Source organism: Barbatula barbatula, assembly GCF_947034865.1.
Source record: "Barbatula barbatula genome assembly, chromosome: 17".
Taxonomy (NCBI): Eukaryota; Metazoa; Chordata; class Actinopteri; order Cypriniformes; family Nemacheilidae; genus Barbatula; species Barbatula barbatula.
The window spans coordinates 6,369,945-6,381,270 of record NC_136780.1 but is presented as its reverse complement, the minus strand read 5'-3'; the positions used below and the strand labels follow the sequence as shown (position 1 = coordinate 6,381,270).

Below are 11,326 nucleotides of genomic sequence, written 5' to 3'. Positions count from 1 at the left end.
TCAGCGAGAGCTCTTGTTGAACTGGGTGAAGTACTCAACACTGGGGCGGTTTGTGTAAAGCTGCTTGTCCAGGTACTGTTGACTGAAAAACATTTTCTATTAATGCCTCTATAATAAAAAGACATAGCAAGTGAATGAATTATGGAGAAATAAATTATAGTAAGTTATACAGAGTTAAGAGAGATCAAAGAGGACATTGACTGAGGAAAATACTAAATGTATTTGCAATTATTGCTGTAACCTCAACACATTTAATTACTATCTTCTTACATCAGATTACAATTGCAATTGTTTATCTTCATTTTTGCAATTGTTTGCCTTTAATAACAATGAAACCACCTACTGAGCTTGTTGTTCTCTAGCCAGCTGTCGATTGTATTTCTCCAGCCGAATTCTCCTCTCTCTCTCCAGTTCCCTTTCTATCCTCTCTTCCGTCTCCTGCTGTCTAGACTGCTCCATAAGAAGATGATTCCAGGCTTGCTCTCTCTGCTTCTCCACCTCTCTCTGTCTCTGGTGAAATAGAGAGTTGAGAGTCAAACTTTTGCTATGACCATAATAAGTGCAGTGATGGGCTAGATGTGAGCGTAACCTCTTTCTCAAAACGCTGTCTCTCTCTCTGCCTTTGGATGTCGCTGAGCTGTCGCGGGGTCATGCCCTTCCAACGGTCGGGCAGGACTCGTGAACCCTCTGAGGACTGAGTCGCTCTCTTTGCAGCATCTGGTCGTTCTGTCAGGAGGTCAGAGGTCACCATGTACTGAACCTCTGCCAGCTCCACTCCCTCTATCCTTAACTTTTCTTGTCGCTTCTTCTCATTTCTCTCCTCTGCCTACAAACGGAGGCCAGACGTTACCTTGACCTCTCATCTCAAAAAGCACCTCTGTTGCCATATTGATATTGATAATGTTATTATTTTGAAATGTCAAATTGTGCATGAACTTCAATATTGCCTTGTATTGGTTTAACGTCAAAAGGCATTGAATTTCATAGTAAAATTATTTAAGTTTCAGTTTTGTTCTTCACAAAACAACAATTATGATTCAAAATGAGTCAAGTCTCCTTTATACATTTTATGATAAATAGAAAGCCAAACTGGTTTGATACAAGGTTTGGGTAAATGACAACAGACTTTTCATATTCGGATGAGCTGTTGGTTTAATGACTTACTAAAAATAAATGCACACAAAGGACTGCCTTCAATAGAAATTTTGAGTAGGTATATTAAGTCTGACTCTCTCTCTTCACCTGAGTTTGGTTGTATTGGCTGAGAGCAATCCGCGCAGCTCTTCTGCACTCTTCCTTTAGAGCATCTAGCTGCACTGCCTTTAGGTCATTTCCCACCAGCTCTCTGACAGTTAACAGCTCTGAAGTCACAAACACATATTAATATAAAACACAAGCAACTCTGTGTTACTTATCATTACACCCAAAAAGGAAGGGGCTGATAGTATAACAACGCACAATCATTCATATTTTACCTCTGTTTTTGTGCAGTCTTTTTTGTTTCTCTCTTTCCTCCATTTGGGCTCTTAGGTTTTTCTCGTTCATCTCTATCTCGGCTCTTTTTCTTTCACCCTCGTTAACATCCTCTCCCTGAAACACTTGCATGCTGGCAGGTCCAAGTGCAGAAACACTAACATCTGGCGCCCCTTGTTGGTCATAATTAATATCCGCATCACGACTGTCCTCTGCACGTTGATATATCGCACGATATTGTACCAAGTCCCGACCCAACTCTCTTCGCAACTCCTCCTCTTCTTGTTTCTGTTGCATTTCCATTTCATCAAGTGACAAGCGCAGCAGATCTAAATAATAAAAGGCATCATTTCAGTATGACACAGTAACAATCAAAACCATCCAAGCTAAATAATCTTTGCCTTGTACCATACGACATATTCCGTTGCTTTTCCATCTCAAGTCGTTCTCGTTTCTCCTGCATTTGTCTGTTGAGCGCGGGCAGGTCGACACCGATCACGCGAGCTCTGGGATTGAGTACGCGGCTCCTCCGCTCAGCCTCCGCGGACCGCCGCCGCTCCACCGCCCTGAGCTCACGATCATTCACCGGCAGATCAACTTTGTACATGTCTGTGAATGCATTAAGCAATTTAATATCAACAAGCTTCCTTTAAGTACTTGCTCCTCAAACAGACCGGGAATTATTTTAGGATTAGTTCGACAGGGAATTATTTAATAATCCATATTTAAATTTACAATTTTTGTTCTCGTTAAATAAATCATGTAAAATAAAATAACTCAAAGTTAAATAACTTCATATTTTTCAAACATGCAGAAAACCTCTTTAAAGAAAAAAATATATAAAACTTACTGGCTACTGAAAGCCGATCGAGATGGGATGCGTCAGCTTTTCTGTTGTGTTTGGTTTGATGCAGTGTTTGGAGTTACCATGGTAACCTGTTCACGCTCTGTGGCGCGGCCTCGGTGACCACATTCTTACAAACATCAACTTTATTTATGTTGATATGTTAAAACAAATCTTTAAAATTGATTTACTTGTCCAAACTATTTATAGAAGGCCTCTTAGAAGTGTAGGCATACGGATTTCAGAACCACGAACAGCTCCTTAAACAATATTGCATAAAGATTGTGTTGGATTTTGATTGACTGTGTTATTTGCTGGCTTTCTTTATTGCTTATGTATTGTCCTTACATTTCAACTTAAAATGTTCTTTTTTTAAAGATTATTCTTGTTGTTTTCTGCCTTTGCATTGGGACTTTTATTATGGCTGATTTGGAATGGGGGGTACAGATGTACAGACCTTCATTTACAATTTGTTTTTGAATTATGATTTATTAGTGCTGTTATTAGCATTGGTTTAGCTCTCGAGCAATGTATACATTTCAGATGTTGGTTTGTTTCGTTTCAGTAGACAGGTGTCAATATATAACGTTACGTCTGGAAAGGAAATCACTGAGCATCAATCCGACACATTACAGACACCATGGGATATTTGAAACTTATCGAGACCCAAAATTTCAATTCTTACAAGTGTCGTCAAACAATCGACCCCTTTCACAAGTTTACAGCAATAATTGGACCAAATGGATCAGGTAAGTGTCTAAATTTCAATACGGTACTGATGCAGCGCGGAGAATCCCAAGACTGGTTGCCACCAACAGTAGGATACTGCATATTTACAGCATGCATTATTAATTACTTTATCGCTAGGGCTATTTTATGCTATATTAAATGCTTATATATAAGCCGTTCTCTTTATTTCTTTAAAAGTTCAATTCGTGAACGTAACAACTGCAGTTGTTTCATGTCCAGAGGATCTTTACTTCATGTGCAGGACGACAGAATGAGAGTTCAGCGAGAGCTCTTGTTGAACTGGGTGAAGTACTCAACACTGGGGCGGTTTGTGTAAAGCTGCTTGTCCAGGTACTGTTGACTGAAAAACATTTTCTATTAATGCCTCTATTATAAAAAGACATAGCAAGTAAATGAATTATGGAGAAATAAATTATAGTCAGTTATACAGAGTTAAGAGAGATCAAAGAGGACATTGACTGAGGAAAATACTAAATGTATTTGCAATTATTGCTGTAACCTCAACACATTTAATTACTATCTTCTTACATCAGATTACAATTGCAATTGTTTATCTTCATTTTTGCTATTGTTTGCCTTTAATAACAATGAAACCACCTACTGAGCTTGTTGTTCTCTAGCCAGCTGTCGATTGTATTTCTCCAGCCGAATTCTTCTCTCTCTCTCCAGTTCCCTTTCTATCCTCTCTTCCGTCTCCTGCTGTCTAGACTGCTCCATAAGAAGATGATTCCAGGCTTGCTCTCTCTGCTTCTCCACCTCTCTCTGTCTCTGGTGAAATAGAGAGTTGAGAGTCAAACTTTTGCTGTGACCATAATAAGTGCAGTGATGGGCTAGATGTGAGCGTAACCTCTTTCTCAAAACGCTGTCTCTCTCTCTGCCTTTGGATGTCGCTGAGCTGTCGCGGGGTCATGCCCTTCCAACGGTCGGGCAGGACTCGTGAACCCTCTGAGGACTGAGTCGCTCTCTTTGCAGCGTCTGGTCGTTCTGTCAGGAGGTCAGAGGTCACCATGTACTGAACCTCTGCCAGCTCCACTCCCTCTATCCTTAACTTCTCTTGTCGCTTCTTCTCATTTCTCTCCTCTGCCTACAAACGGAGGCCAGACGTTACCTTGACCTCTCATCTCAAAAAGCACCTCTGTTGCCATATTGATATTGATAATGTTATTATTTTGAAATGTCAAATTGTGCATGAACTTCAATATTGCCTTGTATTGGTTTAACGTCAAAAGGCATTGAATTTCATAGTAAAATTATTTAAGTTTCAGTTTTGTTCTTCACAAAACAACAATTATGATTCAAAATGAGTCAAGTCTCCTTTATACATTTTATGATAAATAGAAAGCCAAACTGGTTTGATACAAGGTTTGGGTAAATGACAACAGACTTTTCATATTCGGATGAGCTGTTGGTTTAATGACTTACTAAAAATAAATGCACACAAAGGACTGCCTTCAATAGAAATTTTGAGTAGGTATATTAAGTCTGACTCTCTCTCTTCACCTGAGTTTGGTTGTATTGGCTGAGAGCAATCCGCGCAGCTCTTCTGCACTCTTCCTTTAGAGCATCTAGCTGCACTGCCTTTAGGTCATTTCCCACCAGCTCTCTGACAGTTAACAGCTCTGAAGTCACAAACACATATTAATATAAAACACAAGCAACTCTGTGTTACTTATCATTACACCCAAAAAGGAAGGGGCTGATAGTATAACAACGCACAATCATTCATATTTTACCTCTGTTTTTGTGCAGTCTTTTTTGTTTCTCTCTTTCCTCCATTTGGGCTCTTAGGTTTTTCTCGTTCATCTCTATCTCGGCTCTTTTTCTTTCACCCTCGTTAACATCCTCTCCCTGAAACACTTGCATGCTGGCAGGTCCAAGTGCAGAAACACTAACATCTGGCGCCCCTTGTTGGTCATAATTAATATCCGCATCACGACTGTCCTCTGCACGTTGATATATCGCACGATATTGTACCAAGTCCCGACCCAACTCTCTTCGCAACTCCTCCTCTTCTTGTTTCTGTTGCATTTCCATTTCATCAAGTGACAAGCGCAGCAGATCTAAATAATAAAAGGCATCATTTCAGTATGACACAGTAACAATCAAAACCATCCAAGCTAAATAATCTTTGCCTTGTACCATACGACATATTCCGTTGCTTTTCCATCTCAAGTCGTTCTCGTTTCTCCTGCATTTGTCTGTTGAGCGCGGGCAGGTCGACACCGATCACGCGAGCTCTGGGATTGAGTACGCGGCTCCTCCGCTCAGCCTCCGCGGACCGCCGCCGCTCCACCGCCCTGAGCTCACGATCATTCACCGGCAGATCAACTTTGTACATGTCTGTGAATGCATTAAGCAATTTAATATCAACAAGCTTCCTTTAAGTACTTGCTCCTCAAACAGACCGGGAATTATTTTAGGATTAGTTCGACAGGGAATTATTTAATAATCCATATTTAAATTTACAATTTTTGTTCTCGTTAAATAAATCATGTAAAATAAAATAACTCAAAGTTAAATAACTTCATATTTTTCAAACATGCAGAAAACCTCTTTAAAGAAAAAAATATGTAAAACTTACTGGCTACTGAAAGCCGATCGAGATGGGATGCGTCAGCTTTTCTGTTGTGTTTGGTTTGATGCAGTGTTTGGAGTTACCATGGTAACCTGTTCACGCTCTGTGGCGCGGCCTCGGTGACCACATTCTTACAAACAACAACTTTATTTATGTTGATATGTTAAAACAAATCTTTAAAATTGATTTACTTGTCCAAACTATTTATAGAAGGCCTCTTAGAAGTGTAGGCATACGGATTTCAGTACCACGAACAGCTCCTTAAACAATATTGCATAAAGATTGTGTTGGATTTTGATTGACTGTGTTATTTGCTGGCTTTCTTTATTGCTTATGTATTGACCTTACGTTTCAACTTAAAATGTTCTTTTTTTAAAGATTATTCTTGTTGTTTTCTGCCTTTGCATTGGGACTTTTATTATGGCTGATTTGGAATGGGGGGTACAGATGTACAGACCTTCATTTACAATTTGTTTTTGAATTATGATTTATTAGTGCTGTTATTAGCATTGGTTTAGCTCTCGAGCAATGTATACATTTCAGATGTTGGTTTGTTTCGTTTCAGTAGACAGGTGTCAATATATAACGTTACGTCTGGAAAGGAAATCACTGAGCATCAATCCGACACATTACAGACACCATGGGATATTTGAAACTTATCGAGACCCAAAATTTCAATTCTTACAAGTGTCGTCAAACAATCGACCCCTTTCACAAGTTTACAGCAATAATTGGACCAAATGGATCAGGTAAGTGTCTAAATTTCAATACGGTACTGATGCAGCGCGGAGAATCCCAAGACTGGTTGCCACCAACAGTAGGATACTGCATATTTACAGCATGCATTATTAATTACTTTATCGCTAGGGCTATTTTATGCTATATTAAATGCTTATATATAAGCCGTTCTCTTTATTTCTTTAAAAGTTCAATTCGTGAACGTAACAACTGCAGTTGTTTCATGTCCAGAGGATCTTTACTTCATGTGCAGGACAGAATGAGAGTTCAGCGAGAGCTCTTGTTGAACTGGGTGAAGTACTCAACACTGGGGCGGTTTGTGTAAAGCTGCTTGTCCAGGTACTGTTGACTGAAAAACATTTTCTATTAATGCCTCTATAATAAAAAGACATAGCAAGTGAATGAATTATGGAGAAATAAATTATAGTAAGTTATACAGAGTTAAGAGAGATCAAAGAGGACATTGACTGAGGAAAATACTAAATTTATTTGCAATTATTGCTGTAACCTCAACACATTTAATCTTACACATCTTCTTACATCAGATTACAATTGCAATTGTTTATCTTCATTTTGCTATTGTTTGCTTTTAATAACAATGAAACCACCTACTGAGCTTATTGTTCTCCAGCCAGCTGTCGATTGTATTTCTCCAGCCGAATTCTCCTCTCTCTCTCCAGTTCCCTTTCTATCCTCTCTTCCGTCTCCTGCTGTCTAGACTGCTCCATAAGAAGATGATTCCAGGCTTGCTCTCTCTGCTTCTCCACCTCTCTCTGTCTCTGGTGAAATAGAGAGTGGAGAGTCAAACTTTTGCTATGACCATAATAAGTGCAGTGATGGGCTAGATGTGAGCGTAACCTCTTTCTCAAAACGCTGTCTCTCTCTCTGCCTTTGGATGTCGCTGAGCTGTCGCGGGGTCATGCCCTTCCAACGGTCGGGCAGGACTCGTGAACCCTCTGAGGACTGAGTCGCTCTCTTTGCAGCATCTGGTCGTTCTGTCAGGAGGTCAGAGGTCACCATGTACTGAACCAAATGGATCAGTACCATGGTTTTACGACAGAAGCCATAACTAAAGTTTTAGTTAAGGCATGTCATATTTGCGTCTATATAGGATGCCATCAGTTTTGTACCGGTGGAGAAGATAAGTAAATTGAATGTGTCAAAACACTGAAGGGTCTCATCCATGGAGCTCCGGTTGGCAAACCAGCAGCAAACCAAGCTTTTGTAAGCATGGTGTACTGTGAGGACAATGTAGATGAATGCACCTTCACACGGGTCATCATTGGTAAATGTGTATTTTTCATTTCCTGTCATGAAGGACTTTTGCTGTTGTGTATAACAGGCAGGAAAACAGCCGTCAGCAGCGCAAAGCTGAAATTATGGAGAGCATTAAAAGGCTTTATCCTGGCTCTGTGCTTCTATAAGCTTCTATTAGTATACAATCTTAATGCAAACTGGATTGTTTCTTTGTTTACAAATTCTTCCTAAAGGTCCAAATTAAAACCTTCATCCAATAAGTGATCAGTATAAGTGACATCCCGATCGGATCTCTAGGGATGCCAGTGAACTGAAAACCAAGGCTCGACGATGGGACGAGAATGCTGTGAATAAACTCAAGGAAAAGAAAGAGAAAGTAACAGAAGAATTAAAGGTAAAACGAACTGTAGGGGACTATGGACAAACATCACAGCTGGACAACTTACCATCGTTCATCAATTTGTTAAATTTGTTAAATAAATCTCTCCCTTAACATGCACATACACTGAGTTGAGAAACATCATGCAATAACATTAAAATGTAAAAAATCAGTTTTAGAAAATGTTTTTTTAGATATTATGGTGGAGTAAAACCTGTTTTATGTTTTAACCATGTTTTATGATTTTGTCAGAGTAGTCAAAGCTGGAGAGTGAGCTAGCTAATTTCGGCCCACAAATCAATGATATCAAAAGAATCCTCCAATCACGAGAAAGGGACATCACAGAGTTAAGAGACCGCATGAACCTGTTGAGAGTGCTGACTGTCAGCAGACAGAATTGTGATCAGATAAATAACCCTTTTACGATTATTTTTCAATATCAATGCAAAATATCAGAGGGTTTGAAGAGGAAAATGTCAAGAGACAAAATGAGATTGCTAAAAAAATCGCTACACTTTTTAGATACCAAGGTATTAAACACATTGCCTGCATTAGTTTAACTTTTGAAAAACTCATTTCAGGTTAGAGTTTGACACAAAAACCCGTCTGGCCATCCAGCTGGACTATGAGAAGAACCAATGAAGAATCATTATTGATGAAACAATGGCACAACTGCAGGACCTGAAGAACCAAGTAGAAGATAGAAGATATCCGAAAGAAGCTGGGATCTGCCAACAAGTCAGAGACTAGAATATTTCTTTATCTTATAACCAGAATATTTATGTACACAAACACACGTGTGAATTCTAAACTGTATATTCTGTCTTCTTAATGTTAGAGAGCTGACCCAGCTGCAGAAGGAAGTGACAGCCATTGAGACCAAACTGGAGCAGAAACGCAGTGACAGACATAACTTGATGCAAGCCTGAAAGATGCAGGACATCAAACTGCCCCTAAAATCAGGGACCGTGGATGACATAAGCCAGGGAGATAAACACATATTATTTTAACAATTTCAGAACTACACAATGACCTTTCACAGTTTGTGTCAGTCACACTGCACATTAGCACCTTCATGCCTCCATACAGGGAAGCTCTCAAGTCGAGGAAAAGCATCAAGCTCTGTGCATGCCAAAGAGGCCCTCATAGAGATTGACTACAGAAGATCTGAAAGTAATTTGTAATTCAATAAAATTGAATTACACTGCTAATTATGCATAGTGATAACAAATGTATATCTCGATTGTATTTTTAGTTGCCAAATTCATGTAAATGTTTTAAAGAAAATTGAACACTAAACGGCAATGCAACTCCTTTTGTAGGACTCTCTATCAGAAGAGGATATTAAGGCAGAGATGAATGGTTGAATGAACAACAGTGTGTCTTGCAAAGGATCAGCGCTCCCAATAGGAAGGCCATGGAAAAAACTTGAAAGTGTCCGAGAACTGATTTTTACTTGACCTTTACAACAGCATCTAGATAAAATAGCCCTTATTGTGATGATTTATGTTTTTATAACATAGGCAATGTATCTACTTTATCTACATTATATTATTTCATCTGTTGAGATGAATTGTTAAATTAAACTGGCATGTTAATGATGTTACTGTGCCTTACAGAGTTTGAGGCTGCCTGCAAAAGAGCAGATAAAGAAGGAGAGGTTTGACCATTTGAATGCCTGTTTTGAGTCTGTGGCCACCAACATTGATGAGATTTGCAAAGCACTCTCACGTAACAGCAGTGCACAGGTAAATACATACAGTCATAAATACAACAGGAAACCCAGTGATCACCTGTGTTCAATAAGAGAAGAGATGCTCTGTATTATTTTAGGCATTCCTGGGGCCAGAACGCAGAGGAACCTTACTTAGATGGTATTAACTACAACTGTGGCTCCAGGAAAGAGATTCAGACCCATGGACAACCTGTATGGAGGAGAAAAGACAGTCGCAGCTTTAGCACTGCTTTTTGCTGTTCACAGGTGCAACTCAGATCTCTACATATTATTTAGCATGTTTGTCCTCAGAGTAGTGTTTTACTTTTTTTTCTCTTGTAGCTACAAGCCCGCACCATTCTTTGTGCCAGATGAGATAGATGCTGCTTTGGATAACACCAACATAGGCAAGGTCTGTGTGTTTTAGTTTTATTTCTAGAGGCCTTTCAAATGAAAAGCATGGATTAAGGTCACCTCAAAGAACTTAATCGCATCATTATGAAATATGTATTTACCTGTTTGCGGGTGGCAACTACATTTAGGACCAGTCGGTCCAGAATTTCCAGGCTATTGTTATCTCTCTCAAAGAGGAGTTCTACACAAAAGCGGACTCCATCATTGGGGTTTATATTAACGACAAGCCTAACAAATCGTATCAACTAAACGCATACAATAGATCCAGTTCAGCTGTACACTGTGTCCTAAAATCTGCATTTACATTTTACTAAAATGTTTGCGAATAAATTGTCACTCTTGATTGAAAAATAAAGGTACAATTTTACATTTACATTTAGTCATCTAGCAGACTCTTTTATCCAAAGCGACTTACAAAGAGTTCAGGGAGCAATAAGCGATATGTCATACAAAGAGCAATAGTACGATAGGTGCTAATTCAAAGTTACTAGTTTCAACAAAAGCCAGACCAATACCTTTTTAACTTTTTATTTATTTACAGCAAGGTGATTGTGTCATAAGTAAGTCGCTGGCTTTTCCCAGTATCCGGATGCCAATGATTAGATGGTTTTAATTTGATTTTATTGTAAATAAAAATGAACATCAAAGTGAGATCAGTGCCATCATTGAAAAACACTGAAATTGTTTTTTCCCAATAGCCAACATAATGTTGCTTAATGTATGCTGTAATATTTTCCAAACAGTGTGCAAATACCCAGTATTTTGTTCTGTGAATATTTATCATATGACAATGACAAGCTGTTCAGTTAACAGGACATGCTAGTGCAGTGGTTTTGCCTGGACTTGTGTAATTTCAAGTGTAAAACGCGTTAAGAGTCGGAGAACATCTTAGTTGCATGCATTGTGCCCTGTGGATTTGTCCATGTACTATTACAAGGAATAAGCAATATTTGCTTTCATTGCTTCTCTCTTTGAGGTAAAATGTGATCCGTCTGTGCCTTTCGGATGGTTTTGCACGCGATTGTGTCGTGTGTTTTGTCGTCGCAAACGTGGAACAAAGCAAATAACAGCAAAAACAAACACACTGAGCTTGTATGTGCGTAACATATGACGTTCACAATCACTCACACCCCTAAAACAAGTATAACTCGACTTTTTAAACTGGGTTCAATCCAAACAAGC

The 11,326-nt window shown here is 39.1% G+C and overlaps 2 protein-coding genes across 2 annotated transcripts; both read right to left on the bottom strand.

Annotated features, from left to right (window-relative positions):
• Positions 1 to 2,080, bottom strand: LOC306906669 (RIB43A-like with coiled-coils protein 1; the record flags this gene model as incomplete). Its single annotated transcript, XM_079478268.1, has 6 exons — positions 1 to 82; positions 344 to 510; positions 590 to 826; positions 1,243 to 1,361; positions 1,476 to 1,802; positions 1,882 to 2,080. The coding sequence occupies 6 exons, from the start codon at positions 2,078 to 2,080 to the stop codon at positions 1 to 3; spliced, it is 1,131 nt and encodes a 376-aa protein (XP_079334394.1).
• Positions 2,081 to 2,714: 634 nt separating this feature from the next.
• On the bottom strand, positions 2,715 to 5,717 carry LOC306906348 (RIB43A-like with coiled-coils protein 1). The gene is made up of 7 exons (XM_079477666.1): positions 5,649 to 5,717; positions 5,207 to 5,407; positions 4,801 to 5,127; positions 4,568 to 4,686; positions 3,915 to 4,151; positions 3,669 to 3,835; positions 2,715 to 3,407 (listed from the first exon to the last, which is right to left on the bottom strand). The coding sequence occupies exons 2-7, from the start codon at positions 5,403 to 5,405 to the stop codon at positions 3,326 to 3,328; spliced, it is 1,131 nt and encodes a 376-aa protein (XP_079333792.1). The 5' UTR covers positions 5,406 to 5,407; positions 5,649 to 5,717; the 3' UTR covers positions 2,715 to 3,325.
• Between the last annotated feature and the right edge of the window lie 5,609 nt (positions 5,718 to 11,326).

Coding starts and splice junctions, on each gene's coding strand:
- LOC306906348 (XM_079477666.1), bottom strand. CDS start 5,405: ATGTACAAAGTTGATCTGCCGGTGAATGATCGTGAGCTCAGGGCGGTG. Junction 4,687..4,800: donor AAGACTGCACAAAAACAGAG/GTAAAATATGAA, acceptor TTGTGACTTCAG/AGCTGTTAACTGTCAGAGAG. Junction 3,836..3,914: donor GACAGCGTTTTGAGAAAGAG/GTTACGCTCACA, acceptor CTATTTCACCAG/AGACAGAGAGAGGTGGAGAA.